At 35.3% G+C, this 21,974-nt stretch overlaps 1 protein-coding gene across 7 annotated transcripts in view; it reads right to left on the reverse strand.

Annotated features, from left to right (window-relative positions):
* The window catches only part of Akap9 (A-kinase anchoring protein 9), a 207,436-nt gene that overhangs the window by 17,481 nt on the left and 167,981 nt on the right, over positions 1-21,974 (reverse strand). For 4 of the 7 annotated variants that reach the window (XM_023706541.1, XM_023706537.1, XM_023706536.1 and 1 more), the window contains 12 exons: positions 18,954-19,130; positions 18,267-18,371; positions 14,283-14,435; positions 12,472-12,651; positions 10,415-11,485; positions 8,660-8,800; positions 7,233-7,721; positions 6,904-6,955; positions 6,680-6,798; positions 5,933-6,124; positions 5,498-5,686; positions 3,986-4,130 (listed from right to left, as the gene is read on the reverse strand). In XM_023706541.1, coding sequence (XP_023562309.1) covers positions 3,986-4,130; positions 5,498-5,686; positions 5,933-6,124; positions 6,680-6,798; positions 6,904-6,955; positions 7,233-7,721; positions 8,660-8,800; positions 10,415-11,485; positions 12,472-12,651; positions 14,283-14,435; positions 18,267-18,371; positions 18,954-19,130 — 3,013 coding nt within the window. Of the gene's footprint in view, positions 1-3,985; positions 4,131-5,497; positions 5,687-5,932; positions 6,125-6,679; positions 6,799-6,903; positions 6,956-7,232; positions 7,722-8,650; positions 8,801-10,414; positions 11,486-12,471; positions 12,652-14,282; positions 14,436-18,266; positions 18,372-18,953; positions 19,131-21,974 lie in introns of all 7 variants that reach the window. The other 3 variants (XM_023706538.1, XM_023706540.1, XM_023706539.1) reach the window with 3 other exon arrangements.

Here is a 21,974-nt window from a genome sequence, read left to right on the forward strand (position 1 = left end):
TCCAAAGAAAGAATATAAGAGGTATGTATAGCAAACATGTAGCAAAACAAACACAAATAACCCAACAAAAACAAAAATAAAAGGGCCAGCGAGATAGCTTAGCAGAATAAGCGCCTGCTTATGCAAACACAGGGACCAGGGTTTGATCCCTGGCACTGCATGTCACGCCAGCCCCACCCCCAGGCATGCTGAGCCAGCCAGCAAGATGGGGACTGGTGGCATGTGCCTGTAATTCCAGCTCTGGGGAAGCTAAAAACAGGAAGATCACTATGAGTCCAATCTGCATAGTGAAACCCTGTACAAAATACATTAAAAAAACAAAAACAAAAATAAAAATCTAAAAAAAAAAAAATCTAACCTAAAAACTGCCAAACAAAAAATTCCCCCAAAAACCCCAAGGAGAGGGAAGAGCAATGGATAAATTAGGGTGCATCTTGTACATGTACCAACTTCCCACAAGGAATGGAAACATTATGTACTATACACATGTATTAATAAAGTTTTTTTTTAAAAAAAAACCTTTAAATGTTCACACCCAATTATAAAAAGGGACTCTCTTTTTTTGGGGGGTGGGTCTTTTGGAGACAAGGTCTTTTTATATTAATTTTATTGAGAAAGAAGTAGCAATGAGACAGTATCAAAACAGGTCAGTAGGACAGTTACGATAATTAATACAATGCATATTGTCTTTGTAGTATTCATAGTACATTATACAGACATGGTATCTTGTCTCAACAGTATTATTTCTTCTCATTGAACTAAGAGAAAGTAGCGGTATATCTATCCAAACTATTTTGTATATACAGATATATATGTGTGTGTGTATATATATATATATATATATATATATATTTTTTTTCTTCACTACAAAATGGTCCTTCATTTATATCTCCCTTTTTTGTTTACTTCTGTCAGAGATGGGTATTCCATTGCCATTCATACATTGTAGGTGTATGAATTCTGCAAAATAATCCAATATAGTCCAGTAGTCCATAATAGTAGTGGGTTATCCGCATGACTGGCAATGTCAGAAGTTGTTGACTTGAGCCTTTTACAGCTCAGCATATTGATATGGCTTTACTTTTTATACCTCGTTTTTATACTTTTCTGCTGGATGGTTAAGACCAAGATAAAGCAAGACCTATATAACAAAAAATGTAACTTTTGTATCTGACAAAGTCAGTCAAATCCCCTTAGGATTTACCCTGAAACCATATACAGCAGTTTGTAGATCTTCCATCAGTATCAGCCATGTGGACGAGTCACAGACATTGCTTGACCAATCTGCTCTCTGTGAAAGCCTGAGAGAATGTTTTCTCTATAGGTGACTCTCTTTAGGCACACTCTACATCATCGATCACCTTCCTCTGTGGCCCCATAATCGCCTTTGTAAAAATTTGTAATTATTTCTACTTTTTTTTTTACCATTTCTTTTCACATTCTGTAGGGATTTAAAGTTTAGCATATCAATGACTGATGGAAAATACCTGTTCTATGTTATGTATAAGGTGTTTGCTATTCAGACAGATATTGATATTAAACTCAACATCCTATGTTTTATTTTTATTTTTTTATTTTTTTATTTTTTGAGGAACTGGCGATTGAACTCAGGCCCTTGCACTTGCCAGGGAAGTGCTTATTCCACTGAGCCATCTCCCCAGCCAACGGCCTATGTTTTAGGGTAATACCATTAAGCTTCTCTTCTAGAAGGTTAACAGTTTAAGTTTGAAGACCAAAAATTTAGAGGAAAAGAAGGGCTATAAGGATAGCCAGCATTGTGGCCCTAGCCCTTAAGGTCAGTGAGGACTCAGGACATAAGACAAGGTCTTGATATGTTGTTCATGCTGGCCTTGTACTCATTTTATAGTCTAGGCTGGCCTAAATTCATGGTGATTCTCCTGCCTCCCCCTCCAGAGTGCTGGGATTTCAGGTGCGCACCACCACGTCTAACCAAGAGACTTCTACATTTATGCATTCAAAATGTTAACCACTCATACTTAAATTTTCGATAACCACACATAGCATTTGTAGTAGTTAACGATGTAATCATGACTACAATGGTCAATACCACTTGCTCCATTTGTTCAGCCCTTCTTTGTCCCCATCAGTAGAAGCACAAACCCTGGCTGGAATCCTTCTCTCTACCCTCTCAGTAGACAGCAAACAAAATGCTGCACATCTGTTATAATGAAAACAAACTTAGGAATGCAAATATTCAAGTATGTTAAGTGAAAAAAGTATGTTACAAAATATGCATTAAGATCCCACTTGTACAAAAATTATATACCTATGTAGACTGAAAAAGTCTGCAGACATATTTAAGTGTTAAAAAGTCACTATTTTAGGCTTTATATGATTCTGGAGAGACTTGATTTTTCTGTTGTACCATAAATATGTAACAATACTCTATTATCAGAACATTTTTTAAAATTTAAAATTCTATTAATGTTTATGAAATCATTAATGATGTTAAGAGAGAGGAACAAAGTATTGACTTTGATCATAATTAATGTTAATTTAAGCTTTTAAAACAATTTCTTAATGAAAAGCATATGTAAATATGAATCTATGTGATACTAAGCTTTCAATGGGGTCCCATTTAATTTAAATAAAACAGTATTATCTTATACGGTTTCAGTTAAGCCGCTGCCTAAAGGGTTATGTTTAATTTATCTCATGGTACCTGTTCCCTCTGAAGCACTTTTAACCTGATTCAGGCCTTCAAAGATAAATGTGAGACTGCTGTAACAATCTCCAAGGCAGATGTTTCTGCCATTACATGAAACATTATCCCTAAACATGCAAGAAGTGTGTCCTCTGTGTGAAAGATGGAAGTTTACTCTAATGACTTCTATCTGTAGCTCAGTTTAAACAGACATCCCAATTGTAAACTGCAAAAAGACTCAAGAAAAATCCATCCAGTCAACAATTATATGAAAAGGGACTAAATCATATCAGTAAAGCCAATTAAAATCACAATGCATGTCTACTGTGCACCTGAGAGATGGTAACAAAGTATCCACTGGTCATACTGTTGGCTGTTTGCAACTATAGGAAGCAACAAAACCTTCACACATGGCTAGTGAGTATGCAAACTGATATTACCATCCTTTAAAATGGTTGGGTATTACCTTGTACATTTGAAAAAAAAAAAAAAAAAAATATATATATATATATATATATATATATATCCCATGATACAGCAATTCCACTCCTAGAAAGATTTGAGTATATATACATCAAACACACTGTAGAATAAGGTGGAGAACATAGTGTAGACTAACCATGCACTACTTACACAATAACAAAGACAAGCTAGAGATAAATTCAGTAACTTGAATGAATGTTACAGAAAGATGAAGGAAACAAGACACCACGTGTACTGACTGATAAAGCTCAAACAGGGCAACTTTAATAATAAACACAGGAGTAAAATGAACCTAAACAAAAATCAGGATGACAACTGTTAAGTACATACTACAGAACATGTGAAGGGGCTTTTGGGGTATGGGCAATGTTCTACTTTTTGACATGTGTGATGTTCACACACAGTCCTTCAATAATTCATCATAATGTGTATTTGAATTCACTTCATGATACAGTTCATAAGTTTTTAAACAAAGCACTGAAAGTGAAAACAACCATTTTGATTGCAATTTCCTTAAGGTAGGGTACCTTTTAGGACAGCTAAACAAAATATGCTGAGGGTATCAAGAGTTTGCTCTGTAGTATAGAAAGGAGTTACCAACCTAGCTTGAAACAAAAAATAATGAATTTAATGGCCTTCATGAAAGGTCTATTTTTAATTAGATGCTACTAATCAATTTGACAGTTTTCTAAGCCCTACAGTAATTAATACAGATTATTTTTTTAGTGTTATGAGAATATGACCAAGAATAAATGTGTTTTAACTGAATAACAATAATAAAGGAAATAAATATTTTCAGCCACTTGAGTAACCATATGAGCTTGTCATATAACCTACCTTGGCCAGGTTTATCACTCTCCTGCTCTCTTTTCAGGGTCATTTTCCTACCATTTATTTGGGCACGTAATACTTGAATTTCAGACAACAAACTCCTTCTGTCTGCTTTTTGAACACATTCCATAGCTGCTTGATGTTGAATACACTGTAACAAAGGAAAATGAAAAAAAATCAAATGAAGAGTTATAAAGATAATAAAATTAATAAGTCCAAAGAATGCATTTGACATACATTCTAAATTTTATTTTAAAAATTTCATTATTTTTGGGGCCAGCCAGATAGCTCAGCGGACTAAAGCACCTGCTTAGGCAGAATGCAGTGGCTGGGATTTGATCCAGGTCTGCCATGCCAGCTCCGCCCCAGGGGCGCATGGAGATGGCGGCTGAGACTGGGCACGGTGGCACACGCTGTAATCCCAGCATTTGGGAGGCTGAAAACTGGAGAATCACTATGAATTGGATTAGGTAGTGAGACCCTACAGTCCCTGTACTAGAAAAAAAAATTATTTTTCTTATCCAAATTATGTGAAGATCTGTTATAAACTCTTTACCTGTATATACTGCAGTGTACAGTACTGCCCTGGCCTCATTAACATTTTTGTTGTAGTCAACCTTTACCATGCAGACTCTTTACTTGCAGATTTGATTACCCACTAAAGTGTACCTGCAGTACCCAACTGAGTTTCTTTCACTGCAATTCACACATGTACAGAAAAATTTAAAACTGCTTCATGCATATGTTTTCAACTCACGTCAAAGAGATACTCTGTCTTCTTGTTTCGGCTCTCAAACTGTGCACAAATGTCCCTTTTTATTTTATTCAGTTTTGTGCTTATTCTGTGTGATTTCCTGGTCTGTTTAGTGATTTGCTTTTCTGAGACAAGATCTCACTATGGAGTTCAGACTGGCTTTGACTTCATTTGGCTTTGTTCAAGCATGGCCTTGAACTCACAATCACCTTTAGGCCTCAGTCTCCCAAGTGCTGGGATTACAGGCATAAGTCCCCACCCCTGTCTGTTCAGGCTGGGAAGCATCTTAAGGAGAAAATGTATGCTAGATAAACTTCTTTCAGGCATGAGTTATATTGCTGCTGATCATGTTCAACATTAATGAATCAATAATATACAGTAACATGCAATAAACAAATATATATTAAGACAAAACTTCACAGAGAACAAGGTCATATTTGGACTGAGTGATGAGAATGTTGGACCTTAGGCTTACAGGTCTTACCAGTGCATTTCCTCTAAGAGTGATGACAATGCTATACATCATGACTCTTGTGAACTATCTTTCCATATTTCTCTAGGTTTACTTGGTTGCTCTTTCTAAATTTCATGATCAGCTCATTAGTTTTCAGTCTTTCCTTCTTTATAACATAAGATCTAAGACAGTACTTTTTTCTCCTAAATTTCTTAGTGATCCTGTTACTTAAATGAAGACTTTAAAATCAGTAACTGATACCCTATTATTATTTATAAGTATCTTCTAAAATGAAGTTTCATTTTGCTACCTGTTCCTGTATTCTCTGTTCCAAACAGCTCAGTAATCCAACTGCATCTCTGATACCTAGAGCTGCCAGTTCAGTCTGAAATGTGGCCAGTAAAATGTTGCGTTCTTTTAGAAAAACATGTTGCAGGGCAAGCAAAAGGTCACCTCGCCAGTCTGAGACACTCTCAGGAGGCTGAGAATCATCATAAACCTAGGAGAGTACAAATAACAAAAGTTACTGTTCAAATAAGAATGTTTCAAAAACATCATAAAAATATTAAGTGACTCAAATAATAATTTTTTTTAGTAACTCAAATATTAAAGTCAAAAAGCAAATGCAATTGTAAGTGGGAAAAAACATCAATTCATATGAAAACATAAAAGATAACTTATAAAGTGTATTACTGCTATTAGAAACCACATAAAGCTATTTAGAAGCATAATATTCTTTGGGTACCTCTGCTTCTCTCTGCACTTCCATTTTGGTAATTAAATCCTTAAGCGATGAGATTGTAGTAAGGTATGCTTTTCTCTCTTCTAGCCAGGATTCTGAAGCTTGTTGAACAGAATGGTCTTCTCCATCACCATAAGGCGACTCTGAGAGAGAAAGCACTTGCATGCCCTCGTTATGAACAGCTCTCAGCAATCCCTAGAAATAAAAGCCAGAAGTATGACAACTTCTTCAAAGATGAAAAATTTCCATATATAAAGAAACATAAATTTTAACCAAAATAGATATATCCAGCTAGACTGATTTAGAAAATCTATTCCAGAGAGGAAATTCCAGTCCACCTCTACTGAAATACCTTCTTTTTGTTGAGGGCTAAGCTAGTCCCAATAGGCTGCCTAGCACCTCCCACTGCTGTTGTCTCTAGGATTCTTCTATGCAGCTAAGGGGCCCTTCCTAACTTTAACAATTAGCCACTAATGTGACAACAGCAATGATGTGGGGAAAACTTCTAGTGCTTTAAATAACTTTGACAAAAACATCGGGAGTAAAAATTACTTTTAAATTATGTTTATACACATAATTAAATATACTGTACTTTATTATCTGTGAAATATGGAAATAAAATGAAACAGATTTTCAAGGATCAAGCCATACAATTTTTTCTTCAGAGAGGGTTACTAAGTAACTCTAAGTAATGTTCAATATAAAAACAGTATCAGCTAAGTTTATTAAAAAATATCTATCTTTTAGTACCTTTATTTTCTTTGGAAATGAATCTGTCGAACCTTCAACTTCTTCTCTGTTTTCTGATGCTGTGTCGAATCCCTGACTTTGTGTAAGATAAATTCCATGACCCCAGTCTGATCCAGAATCTAAAATAAAACGATCACTTATTATATAAAAGAGACCACACTCTCAATAAAAATAACATTTTTAAAATAAATACTATAATCATTTGAGAAATGTATATTACTTACCACTGGAACATATTTCTCTAGTTTGGTAAGTATTAGAATGAACTGAAGACCCCTAATTAGAGAAAACAAAACAAAACAAAACAAGTTTTTGCTTTAATAAAAAATAGGGCCCAATGAAGTGTTCTGTTGTTTTTAATGCTGCAAAAAAAGAAGTCAACTAATCTGTTTTACTTGTCACAGCATCCAACTGCACACAGGGACTTTATTATCTAACCCCACATAACAGGAAGAATTAGTACTATGAAAAAGAGGTACTTTCCACACTTTTCAAATTTTTCTTAAAAAATATAAAAGCACAGAAAAATCATAGAAGAAAAAAACTCAAATACCTCTTTAGATCTCAGACACTGTATCACTGCCTTCAAAGTCCCACATTCCTCTGTTAGTAACTGAACAGCAACATAGTGTTCCCTCTTCAAAGTCTCGGTTTCTGAAATATGTCTAGATTCCATATCCAAAATTTCAGCAGCATGTAATTCTTGCATCTGCTCAATTTTCTCAGTAAACTGACTGATTATTTCAGTGACTTCTTCTGAAGAACATTCATTTTGTACATCAATCTGAATTCCTGCGTTTCTAACAAGAATCTGTGGAGTCTGACTGCTGCAGTGGACCGTAAGAGCCCCCTCCGTCTGGGATGTAGCGCTTTCAGTCACTTTAATGGGAGGTGGCTTGATTACGCAGATCTCTCTGTTTTCCTGTACCTCAGTCTTATCTCCTTTTAGTACTAAGTGGGATAATTTATCTTCTGCCTCTCTGAGCTGATCCCTGACTTGGCTTAAATCTTTCTGAAGAGATGCCATACTTACTTCTTTTACCTAAAACATGAGTAAAACAGTAGAGAATTTAGTTAAAATTTTTGTAAATCAAACATAGAACTTTTTAGAAGTAGGGGAAAGGGCCTGGGGAGATAGCTTGGCAGTCTAAGCGCCTGCCTGGCAAGCACAAGGACCCAGGTTCAGCGCTGATACTGCATGTGCACATGCCACGCCAGCCCTCAACCCCAGGTGTGCTCTGCTGGCCGGCCACTGAAACAGGGTGTGGTGGTGCACGCCTGAAATCTTAGCACTGGGGAGAATCAGACAGGAGGATCACTATGAGTCTGAGCTGTGTAGCAAAACAAACAAACAAACAAATAAATAAATGTTTTTTTAAAAATGTAGGGGAAAGGAAGAGTAGTATGTACGGCTCTAGGTTACCATTACTACAGAAAGAAATAATCTACTTTTAGTTCCTATTAGATTTATAGTCCTCTTTAATACCTTTTTCAACCTTTGCTAATGAACTACAGATCAAAGCATCTTCCTAAAAAAGTTTCTCAGGAAAACCAAGCAAAGAAATTATTGGTAAAGAAATTGGTGACAACGAATTTTTTATTAAACCTATATAACCTTTTTTTTTTTTTGCTAGTTGCTAAATAATTCTTTATTACATAACCTTTTTTTATGTAATGTTTATTTATTATTTATTTTGATACAGGGTCTTGCTCCGTAGTTCAGACTTGTAATGAGCCTCCTGTCTCAACCTGCCCAGTGCTGAGATTCCAGGGGTGTGCCACCATGTCTAGTTTTGGGCCGTCATGGCATGTGGTAGTAGGGATTGAACTCAGGACCTTGTGCTTGCCATGCAGATACTTAAAGTCACCAAGCTATCTCCCAGCCCTGTAGCTTTTAAGTTATGGATCTGAGTCTGTTTATATAGAAGGAAATTAAGATAGATAAAAATAAATGAATTATGACCATGTTACTTTTCTTACCAAAAGCTCTTCTTGAAGTTTTTCCACTTTCTCTTTGTAACTGGCAAGTTCTTTGCTGGTACCCATTGACTCAGTTCTAAAATCCTCAAGTTCATCAAAAAGTCCACTTTCTTCACTGGTATGAATTACCTCTGTAGTAGTCTGAATGGTAGTAGAAAATATAAGAAACATATCATTATAAAAGAATTATAGCTAAGTTCATGGGACTTACACATTTTAATGGAGCCTTTCCAGGAATGCCTGTCTACAGATGAAAGGGATGGAAATGGTCAGTGCTCTTTTCAACAAATGGTCACTTTTTTTTTTTCAAATGGTCACTTTTTGAGAACCGTCATAATATAATAAAAATTTATAAATTACAGTCAAAAGTTTCATATTTGTACCACTTTCCTTAAAGGATACCAGAGGTAATGAAAGAGTTATTTCTTAGAAAATATACATGGGAAGTCACTAGTATTATATTTATTACAAAGAAATGTAGTCCAAATAATTAAGAGGAAAAAGCCTAGTAAATAGGATTACTGTCATATGAATATAATTATAAAATCCTAAGATAATTTCCTAGTGCTCAGCTAAGACTTCACACTTAAAATTTTAAATCTGTAAAATGAGAATTTAAAGTTCTTGTCATATCTGTTATATAGTAAAAAATAACTGCAACTTCCTATCTTTATGTAAGTAGACTTATACAGGTCAATTACAAACTGCTGAAGAAGGTGACATCTATTATCAGGCATTAAATCTGCAAAAACTAAAGACTTGTCAGACATTAATTCAGTAAATAGTAATAGATTTTGGTATTTTTCATTATGTAAAAGGGATAATGACTTCACATGTATATTTTAAAGGGAAATAAAGGGGGGGGGAAACCCCACACGAAATGACCTCTTAGAGATCATTTGATAAAATGAATTTACCCTTCCCACAGTTCTAATTAATAACCATGCTAAATGGAATACATATTGTTTGAAGGCATGAAGTATAGTTTGTATCCACTCCTTTAGTGATAATATCACTACTTTGTGTTAAATTTGGCTTGTTTCTGTATCTTCAATTCCTGTAATCAAACCCAGCATATAAGCAAAAACCTACCCTAGGATTAGAATAAACAGCCAAGTTTCAGCTGACAACAAACAGCTCTGCTTCAACTAATCACAGGCAACCAACTGATCAAATCACATCCAAACCAGGCCTAGTCATAAGCAGTAAAGCCATTCTCATATGCTATCTGGAGATCTGTCTATAAATACTCACTGACCAATGTTTCAGAGTGAAACTATTTCAACATTTTCTGGGTCTCAGTGCAGCATAATTCATGAATCACTCTTTGCCCAAATAAATTCTGTTAATTTAGTTTGAAGTTTTTCTTTTAGGAACAGTATATATTTTTTATTTATTAATTTTTTACCGTGTATTTAGTACTCATAGAGATCCTTGTTTTCAGCCTCCCAAGCGTTGGGATTAAAGGCACTCACCACCATGCCCAGTCTCAACCATCATCTCAGACCCTGGCGGTGGGGTCAGCATGGCATGCTGGGGATTGAACTCTGGTCCCTGCACTCTGCCTAAACAGGCACTTTAGTCCACTGAGCTATCTGGCTGGCCCAGTATAATATTTTAATAAAATCCTGTTATGTACAATTTGCTAGGTAGAAACACAACACCATACTTACTTTAGTAAATTAGGACTCAGTATATAATGAACAGAGGAAAAAGTTTCTCAGGATAGGTGAAAAAATCAATTACAAAACTAACCTTGAGGACTTCAAATTCTTGAGGGCTTCTTTTTCTTTCTTTCTCTTCCTGTTTTTTCTTATTGTCCTCCAAAAGCTTCTGCAGTTCTAGCAATCTCTTTTCTTTCTCCAAAGCATTTTTCTCTGCCATTTCTACTTGTTTTTTTTCTGAAATCAAACTGCTATGCATTGAAACCACCTGGCTTTCTAATTCTGATATTCTCAGGGTCAATCTGGACACATCTGATTCTAGCTTATTTTCCAGTATTTGATCCAAATTCTGTATACTAGTCCTTTCAGGTTCGGCTGAAATTGTTTGCTTATCCCGATAGAACTTTACACATTCCTGAACTGCCTCAAGCTGGGCCTGACTCACAAGAGCAGCAGCTACTTTCTCCTCAAGTATTTTCTGTAGGTTTAAAATCCTTTTTTGAAGCATTTCTGTTTCAGATTGGCCTTGCTCTTGCATGTCTTTTATTTGCTTATAACACTGGATAAGTTCTAAATCCTTTGTACTAACAGAGCTCTCAAGTTGTAGCAACTTGGTTTCCATACTTCTGGAAACACTGGTGCTTTCTTCAAAAGACGGGAGGTAAACCTGATTTTCTAGGGGATTAAAACCATTCTCAGTAGTGACTACTTCCAGCTCAGGTTTGTCCTTGCTGAGGTCATCTAGAGCCATAGTAACACTTTTCTCTGGTACATTTTGGGTTTCCTCCTTATTTTCACATCCTCTCTTTAAGCTGCACAATTCTTGTGTTAGTAGATTCATTTTATAATTGGTTTCCTTAAGTACATTTTTTGTAAAGGCCATTTCTTCATTAGTGGTTTCCACCTGCTGTTCCAAAGCCAGTTTTTCAGCTATAACTTTATCCAACTGATGTTTTAAACTGTCTGCTTCTTCTGGAAGGGAATTAGCACACACTGAAGTCTTCTGTTCAATATTTGCCAATTCTTGTTGAAGTTTTTCAATCACTTCATTGAGCTTATCTATTTCTTCTTCTCTATTTCTCTTCACACATTCTTGATCACTCAACAAACATTCTACTTGAGTTTCAAGATCCCTTATGAGTTCATTTTTTTCTTCAATAACCTATTAGTTAATGAAAAAAGAAATAGTTATATGAATTTATATCTTGGAAAATTTATTTTATAGCAGGACCCCGAGAGATTTTTGTTTTATTTTTTGAGATAGGGTCTCACTATGCAGTTCAGACTGGCCTTGCAGTTGTGGTGATCTTGCCTCAGCCTCCCAAGTACTGGGATATATAATGTGCCACCATGCCTGGCTTAAAGAGAAGATCTAGAACAAAAGCAGTTTTGTATTTCTCAGACACTGCATGTTACTTCCAATACAGACAAGCACCCCCACATCGTATCCTAAGAACTTCCTTCTGGAAGCTCTGTTAGATTCAGTTCATGATTTTAGGACTTAACCTCTTATTAGGAAAAAATAATACATTCTGTTGAAAAGAATGAAGGTATTTTTCCCCTTTGAAGTACCTGAAAAAACCCAGGGCTTTTGCATTGAGCTCTATTCCACTCTGGTATAGTATGGTACAGTAGGGTACAGTATGGTGCGGTGCAGTGCGGTACGGTATGGTACTGTATAACATGGTATGGTTATGGTTATTTTTTGGAGACAGGTCTTGTTAATTCACTAAACTGACCAGTCTGGGTTTTAGCTTGTGATCCTCCTGCCTCAACCTCCTACAGTGCTGGGGTTATAGGAATACACTACCATACCCAGCTCAGGGATAAAGTACTGAAATAATGTCTAGAATGGGTGGCACCCAAAGGTGATACATATTAAATGGAAGAATTTTTCATAGATTTTGTTAGGATATCATGAAATCCGAGACAGCTTTCCTGGAAAATATTAAATACACCTTTTGAGAATATTATAAATGAACAAAAATATACATAATTTAAGCTAATGTATCTTAATTAAACCTAATGAGTAAAAGAGAAATAAAATGTTTTTTAAAATTCAATGGAAAAGTGAGAATTATCACCATTTCTTTTTAAAATTACAGCTCACATTAATTTCAGTAAATAACCAATTTGAAATAAATATACCTTGTTATCTGTTGTTAGTTTAAGCTGGTGCTGAAGTTTTATAATTTGCTCATTTAATTGATCAATTTCTACTTCTTTTTCCTGTATCATTTGAGCAAATTTTCCAAATAACACATGTTGGTCCTGTGTAGAGATAGTATCAGATTCCTTTATGGCAAGTCCCAGTTTCTCCATTTCATCCTAGTGACAGTAAACAAATAAATAAGGAATAAACAAATCTCAATAAACTAACACAACAAGATTATATAGCCAGTTGGTACCAGATATATTACACTGTCATTTCCAGAAAATTGTTTAAGTCATAAAAAAAAATAGCACCTATAATGTACAAATGAAAACAATTAGTATCTATGTGGAGGTGGAGGAAGAGGAATAATAATTCTATTCTAAGCTTTATTGTTCATTATAGGCTGGGAAGTACTGTATTAATATGATGAACCAAAAATTAATAAATAATAAAAGTGAAAAATGTATGAAAAAGTTATATAGTGCATAATTCTTCAAATATTTTAATAAAAAACCAAAAAAGTATTTTCAATGAATTTAAATGTTGAGGTGGAGCAGAAAATCCAATACAAATTTATTTACCTGCTAATGTCTTTCTGGTATCTTTTAGCATATGAATTTCGTAAATGTTTACTAAGGTTCCATGAGAGCAAAACTATGTATTACTGGGCCAGGGAGATAGCTCAGTAGAATAATAAGTGCTTGCCTGGCAAGCTCAGGGTCCTGAGTTCAATCCCCAGTACCGCAAAACAAAACAAACCAAAACAAAAACTATGTATTATTATTATTTATTTTCAATTGTACCTTTCAGATTTTATTTACTCTTTCAAGTTCTTATGCTAGCGAGACATTATGTTTGCACATGTAGGTCTGATTGACTTCACTTAGGGTCCCTAGTTGTATCCATTTATTTATAAAAACCTTGAATTTATCTTTTTTTTTTTATAGCTCAGTAATACTCCATTGTGTAAAAACACATCTTTTTGATCCATTCTTCAGTTGATGAGCATTTGGGTTATTTCATGATTTAGGTATTACAAATTGTGTTGCTATAATTGCACAAAAGTTAGTGATTCCCTCCCCCAAATAGTAATTACTTTTGTTGAGTAAACTTTTTATGTCATCTTATAATAAAAGCTGAAAAAAATCCCTTTGTTTCTATTTATAAAAAAATGTTTTTCTGTATGTACCCTTGATAATGGATTTTGAAGAAATCATGTAAGATGATAAAACATTTGAATGGTACAGTAGATGTAAAAAAATTCAGTTTAAAAGAACGTTTGTTTTTACATTAGATGTTTATTTGAAATCAAATGATTTTGTACATAAAGTTCAATAATATAAAAAAAATTGTGTTGTTATAAACATGGGCGCACATACATCACTGTGGTATGCTGTTTTCAGTTCTTTTGGGAAAATACTCAGAAGGAGAATAGCTGGATTGAATGGTACTTTCAATCCTAGCTTTCTAAGAAATCTCCACACTGGATTTCCATACTGATTGTAGCAGTCTACACTCCCACCAACAGTGGAGAAGGGTTCCATTTTCCCTGCAACCCCTCCAGCATTTCTTAGTTCACATCTGGAGGACAGCCATTCTTTCTGGGGTGAGATGGAAATTCATTGTTGTTTTAATTTGCATTTCTTGAATGACCAATGATGTGAATGTTTTTTCATATAATTTATTTGCCATTTGCATTTCTTCATCTGAGAAATGTGTATTTATCTCAGATGCCCGTTTTTTGGATTGGGTCTTTGAAAAGTATGACTTATGTACAGGCAAAAGTCTTTCCTAAATTAATTACCTTAAATAATTTGTTCTCTTGTTGAAGTTCTTGTAGGCGGGTAGTAGATTCCTTTTTCTGTATTTCTAATTGCATATGTAGTTGCTGAACTTCTTCATTCTTATTTTCAAGTTCTTCTCTAAACTGTTCTAATTGTTCTTCTAAGTTTGTGATCTTTAAAGCCAAAATGATCAAAGAGAAAAGTTTATATAAATGCTTTATTAAATTTGTATGCTTGAAACATGAAAATCATGGGCTCACAGGAGAACGATGTACTAAGCCAATTGATACCTGTACAGTTCTAGGCATGCTCAAACTACACAGTCTTTTTTTTTTTTTTTTTTGAGAAACAGTCTCACTATGTAGTTCAGACTGGCCTTGAACTTGTAGCAATCGTCTTGCTTCAGCCTTCCAAGTGTAGGGATTACAGGAGTCAACCTTCATACATGGAGGTTGACTCCTGTAATCACACATTCAGAAGAAATTGTTAAAGAAATAAATTCAAGCTAGATACTGGCTTTCCCAAGGCAGAGAGGAGATCTAAAGGAAAGTCACAAGGAGCTCTTTCCAACCTAAGATGCTGAGCTGACACAGAAGAGTGAAGGTAGGAAGCAGTTTACATGCTATATCTTAAATTTATGTTAAATTTAGTTGCTATCAAAGGGACTTTTTAATTTAATAATATAATTTTAAGAGAAAATCAGCTCCTGTAAGGTAGGAAAATAGAAATTTAGTGAATTTCTGAAGATGGACGATTACTAACAATGGTAAAGCACCATCTCTAACAGTTACATAGAAACTGAACCTAATGATAACTATTAAGAGTTTGTTACATTAAAAAAACCAGGTTTTACTAAGGACAGTAATATTTAAGCTCACTGCCCTATAGTTCCTTAGTAAATATTTAATGTATAGATTTCTAAATTTGCATTTACCCGGTGATCAAAATTGCTGCATTAAAAGGCAACCTAAGATGCAAGAGCAGTGTTCAGAGGCAGCTGGCTCAAAGTAGCTTATAAATCCTTTATTGCCTCAGAAGCTGAAAAGGGACATGTGCTGCTTACATACCAACCATAATTAGAATTATTTCATGGCAAGGCAAGACCTTAAAACTCAGATATAATATTTATTTTTTGGTACTGGGGATTGAACTCAGGACCCTGCGCTTGCCAGGTAGGCGCTTATTCTACTGAGGTATCTCCCTGGTCCAGACCAATATTTCTTAAACAGAAATACTATCAGTACAGGGCTGGGGAGATAGCGCCAAAGTGCCTGCCTGGCAAGGACAAGGTCCCAAGTTCAATCCCCGGTACCATCACCACCACCACAAAAAAAAAAAGTGTACTATACTGAAAATACATCAGAGAGCGGAGCAGGCAGTGGCAAAAGAAGGATCCTTCCTTCCACTCCACAAAAAAAAAAGAAAAGAAAAAAAAAAAAAAAAAAGACTCTTACAATTCTGCTTTCCACCACAAAAAAAAAAAAAAATTGAATTTATAAGATTTTTTTTTCTTTTTTTGGTGAAACAGTTATGTTATCCAGGCCCTTGTGCTTGCCAGGCAAGTGATTATTCTACTGAGCCATCTTCCCAGCCCCAAAATTGAATTTAATTTAGGGGGGGCCTGCTGAGGTTAGGCCCCTGCTGACCTAACTAAGCTGGTTAGCTTAGTTGTTGAAGCGCCTGCTTAAGCAAAGAGTCAGTTGCAGGATACTGCGGTTCGATCCCCAGCTCCTCATGCCTTACCAGACCCACCCTTAAGGCAGCCTGACCTAGCCAATTTAAAAAAAAAAAAAGTATCTGTACTAATAGCCATCGCTCATAATTTGTTGCTATGCACTGTAAAGAGTGCGTCATGTGATTATTTTTTAAAATCCTCTAATAAACTTTGTTAAGAGATCTGTTCTATGATTATGCTCATCTTAGAGACCAGAAAGGGAGTCACAAAGAGAAGTAACCAAGCCTCAGTGTGTGGTGAAGCTACTTTGTGAAAATGGGAAGTTTTGACCTTTGAGTCTTCCATTCTATACTATCATCTATCCTGATTCTAGTAATTACTTACTGGCTAAGATACTTCACATTTTTTTCTCTAATAGTGGTATTAATAAACCCTGTAGTTTATACATTTAATGGTTGTGCACATATAATTATGTTAGTTTGCTGAAAACAATGATAATTATAGCTTCTTTAAAGTTATCTAACAGCATTCATATCTATTTCTATCTTCTAAAACTACTTTTGATAAGGAATAATACAATCAACACATGTTGTAACTTAAGTTCAAAACTGCTACACTACATCATATGATTTTTAATACCTTGTTAATATATATGTAGCAGTCAAATTTTTAGCTCTGTGACCTAAAGCCTTGTTACATGAAGTGTCATCTCTGGACAGTAGAACTCACAGCATGTAAAACCCTATGCAGAATGGCATGCTGCTGAAGATCAGCATATTTACAAAGTCTCTGGGTGATTCGTGTATACACTGAAGTGGTCTATAGCACTAACATGTTTAAGTAGCTGAATCTGAGATAGCACCTTAGAAATTTTACCCTCCATAATGATATGGGATATTGCTGCTTCTTATTCAACCAGACCATAGTTTCAGTTCCAACCTGTCTCATTATTGAGCCTGTCACAACCTTCAAGAAGAACATGAACATATTTACCTATTATATTTAGATTATCTAGATTAATTTGCACCTATTTGTGCTTTATTTGTCGAATGTTTTCTCTCTTTCATATGGATGTCTTGCTAATTACACATCAGATTCCATGAAGCTTGGTATTAGTTTTACAGTTGGACAAAAATGTGTTACATGTAGTAAGAGCTCAATAAATGTCTAAATATGAGATCCTGCTATGTTATCTAGGCTGACCTTGAATTCCTGGACTCAGCTATTTTTCCAGCAGAGCCTCTGGAACAGTTAGTTGCAACTACAGGTATGTAGCATGATGCCCAGATGGTTTTTTTTTTGGGTGGGGGAAGGGATGGAACCTTCCAAAACACAGGAAAACTTGATACAGTTACTTTATTATTATCACCATTTTGGTGATGCGGGAAAACTGAACTCACAGTCCTGTACATGCTAAACAAATGTCCCACTACTGAGTTAGACCCAGCTCTGGTTATTTATTATTTACCATTTGTTTTAATAACAAGGCTGGGGTTGGGGGCTCTCATAATCTCAGCCAGCCTGGGATACATTAAGAAATGCTATGTCAAAACCAGTAACAGTGTTAAGTCTGTAGACTGAAACCCTTGTTCCTTACCAGATGTGAATTTCTCCACCTCAGCACTACTGGGATACTATGAATAGTTCTTTGTTATGGAGGCTTGCTATGTGCACTGGAGAATGTTTAGCAGCATCCCATCCTCTACTAGATGTCTGTAGCATCTTCTCCACCAGGCCCAACCCCCTCTTACTGCAACCATTATCTCTAATGGCACCAAACAATGGCACATAAAAAAAAATCCTATCTCAAAGAGCAAAAAACAAACTGCAAAAACCTTCAAAAACATGCTTCATATATTACAGAAATAGTACTATAATTCTCTTAGGCTAATAGCTCTGAAGACAACAACCACCACCATATCAACAATAACAACAGAAGAAATTCACAGCAGAGCAACATTAACTCACAAAGAGGTACTAGCTCTTTGGTTTAACATTCCGGTACCTCTCCATTCTCCTCTTCATTCAACCCTTATCTGCTAAACTGGTCTTTTTTCTCTTCAAATTTCTTTCTTTCTCTCTTTTTTGTTTTTTGGAGGTTATGCTTTTTTTTGGACCTTGTGCTTGACATGCATGTTTTTGGCATTTGAACTCAGGACCTTGTGCACTCTAGGCAAGCACTCTACCACTGAGCTATACCCCTCAAATTTCTTTTCTAAGGTCTTCACAACTTATGATTTTACGTCATAAACTTCATTCTATTCAAATGATATTTACAAGGAAATCAATTTAAAATTCTTCAAACCACATTTTGAAAATAACCCCTTACCTCTTTTTCCTTTCTGTCTATAGCATCTCGTTCAGCCTGCAACTGTACTTCTAAAGATAATTCTGCTTTAGCTTCTACAGCTCCAAGTTGTCTTCTGTCCTCTACCTTTAAATATATAAGAATTTTCTTAAAATTTTAGTCACTAAGTCCTGGTTATCCACTGTGTTTGAGCATGCATGTGTGTGAGGTGTTCGGACAAGTAGCAATTTTTTACTTAGAGAAAAAATCTATATTCATGAATAATCAAAAAGCTATAGATACTCTAACTTGAATGCATTTTCCATAAATTTGAACAGAACTTTTGACATTTAAAATCCAGATAAACGCAGGTGATTCCCAGGTGCAACCCACTATCCTTATCCTGCTGGCACTTCTTTTACTTGGCTTTGTTTTCTGCAGAATCACAGGGGTGGATCTCAGTACTTCTGAGCTGGAGGCAAAACATCAGCCTGAACTATTGTCCATTTAACTATCATTGATGGTAATTAATTCTTCTGGTAAGCAATTCTCAGGATTGCAGCATATAAGCAACATTTGGAAATGTAAAAAAGGGTTTATGAGGTCAAAAAGACAAAGATTCATATATTATGTAATAACATGTCAATATAGTTTTTTATTTTAAAGACTGGATGCTTGTACAAATAATCAACATAATCTTTATGAAAACAACTCAAATAAATGTCATACCTTTTGAAAAGTATCTGCACTAACGAGTAATGCTTGCTCCAGTTCTCTTATTCTGAACTCCAGTTTCTCAATTTCTTCATTCCGCTCTTGTACATCTCTCTGAAGTTGCTCTTTAGACAGCAAAAGCTCACTGCACTTGTCTGTTTTTTCTTTCAGATTATTTGTTAACTGTTCAACCTGAAAACATAGTAAGCAAAAAGTGTAATTTAAATTTAGGATGTTCATAGCTATAAAACACCTATTTTCATTTCAAAGAGGATTTTTAAATGCTACATTAATTTCAATTTTGATAAGAATAGAAGCCATTATCTCCAACCAAAGTGATTTTTTTCTAAGTTGATAAAACTAGGTAGCACTAGTAAAAAGTAATGTATTTTACTCAATTCTTTCTTCAAATGTTCTTTCTCTTAAGACTATGACTAGGGGGTGCTGGGGAGATAGCTTAGTGGAATAACTGCTTGCCTGGCAAGTGCAAGGTACTGAGTTCAATACCTGATACCACCCCCCCCCCGAAAAGAAAAGAAAGAAAGAAAAAGAGACTAGGACTTTCTCCAGTGAGGAAAAGTACATTTTGAGTAGGATAAATTATGGAAATACCAAAAATCTTAAGAGTAGCAAAACTATTCTAAGATCTAGTGACCTAAAAGGAGAGAAAACCATGTATACTGACTTACTCTTATGTGAGGTAAGACAAACTTAAAAAAAAAAATACACATACATATATGGATTTCATTTTGACAACAGGTATTTGTAAAAGTTTTTTCATCTACATATTCTACCAGGCTAGAAGGAAAATGCACATGGGTGGATCTGGGCACTCTGTGATTTTCCCCTAAACACCTTGATAGTCTTTGGGTTTTCTACTCTAAATCTAGTGATGTAGCAAATCAAGACTTATGGCCTATGACTGAGAAGCAGGCCCTTTTGTGTCACTGGCGATGTGACGGGAAATTACAGGAAGGATTAGTAGCACTATTTATGAAATTAGTTCTGTATTTAGGGCAGGGTGTACAGGGTCTCACTACATAGATAGGACTCGTAGTGATTGTCTTGTTTACAGTCTTCCAAGTGCTGGGATTACAGTTGCATGCCACCACTCCCAGGCTCAATCATCCTCTCATTGTGCCCCAGGGGTGGGTCTGGCAGGCCACAGTGAGGATCGAACCCCAGTCACTGCATAGTGCCTATGCAGATGCATTCCTCCACTGAGCTATTTGGCCAGCCCTGAAATTAGTTCTGATCAAGAGAGGAAATAAAAGTTGATTAAAAAAAAGATGTAATATAGTAAAAAGTAAAGGAACATAAATCTTATTTTGGTGAAATATTTTGAGGAAATTATTCAACAATGATAGTTACTGCCCAGAATGTTTTTTAAAAAAGCAAGCTTACAGTAATTACAGGTACAAGGATGCCAGTAATAAAGCTAATGAAAAGAAACTTTAGGTGGACCCAGATTTGGAGAAGGGTCAAAAGAAAAGACAAGAAAACAGATATGAGGTGGGAACTAAAACTGTTTCATTTTAGAAATGAATAAACAAGAGATCAGAGGGGCTGGCGAGATAGCTCAGTGGTCTAAAGCGCCTGCTTAGGCAAGCATGCTGGGACCTTGGTTTGACCCCCAGCACCACATGCCATGCCAGCCCCGCCCCCAGGGCTGAGGTGATCATTAAAAAATAAATAAATGAAACATTAAAACAAAAACAAAACAAACAAACAAACAAAAAACAACCCAAGAGATCAGAGAGGCCATGTGACTTGATCACTGTCAATAACAGAAGCATATCCAAACCAGGATTGCCTCACATCAAAAACACTATCGTTTATTATGACAAGCCATTCATTGTTAGCAACTTATAGTCAGTCTTCCCTTTGCACATAGGATTCAATTAGTAAATACAGCTTTATGTTTGTTTTGTTTTTTAACCAGTATCACCACTGCTTTTGTTATACAATATCATACTTAAACCATGTATTAAAGTAATGGCACCTATTATCTTTACATATATATTTGGTACTCTAACATGGAAGGTAGACCTTCTAAAAAATGGTTTTGAATTTATAGTTCAATACAGATCCAATATATTTAGAAAATGCATAGTGAAAAGCTCTTTCTATGAAGTGCAGAGTTCCAAATCAAAAACTGGATTCAAATTTCTTTTTCTTTTTTTTCTTTCTTTTTTTTTTTTGGCAGAACCGGGCCTTGAACTGAGCTTTGAGCTTGCCACGGAAGTGCTTATTCTACTGAGCCATCTCCTTCGCCCTAGATTCAAATTTCAACCTTATTCATTTGCTCCAATAAAAGGGTGGTAATTCAGTATTACTGTGAAGAATGAGGTAAGCGCAATTATACATCAAACTGTTTGACTGACAGATATTCAACGGATTCATTTTTGCATAAATTACATGTCATTTATTTTTGTGGTTTCATCAGTGGCCTTAAGAACATTAATATCAGTTAACTTAGAATCACTCCACTGAATTATATTAATGCTTCCAATTTATAAATAAATCAAGGGACTGGGGAGATAGCTCAGCAGAATAAGCACTTGCCTGGCAAGCGCAAGGGCCTGAGTTCAGTCCTTGGTTTAAAAAAAAAAAAAAAAAAAAAAAAAAAAATCAAAGTCTTGAGTAAAAAACATGTGGCAGTTTCAGTATTCTAACTTAAAGACACATTAAGTAGGCTGAACTGAGTTTTTTTCCCATTAACTTTTCTTTCATATAATAACTTCTCTAAAATATTATCAACTTGAGAAACTTTAAAGAAGGCTTTCTTATCAGCGAGTGAGAGACTGTTAGCATCCTTAAATTTACTCAAGCCTATTATAGAAACAAGAAGTAGAAACTAAGCTGTCCACAGTTGTGGAACACACTGTAGTTACTCTGATCCAAGATTTCATCTTGTTCTTCTATAAAGTGAAATGTTGGCCTGCCATTAATTCTCCAACTAACTACACAGCAAGTAGCATCAAGGCTGCCTTTTACAGTTTTTATATACTCTATTTTATTTTATTTTTTTAAAAA

Source organism: Octodon degus, unplaced genomic scaffold, assembly GCF_000260255.1.
Source record: "Octodon degus isolate 3935 unplaced genomic scaffold, OctDeg1.0 scaffold00262, whole genome shotgun sequence".
Taxonomy (NCBI): domain Eukaryota; kingdom Metazoa; phylum Chordata; class Mammalia; order Rodentia; family Octodontidae; genus Octodon; species Octodon degus.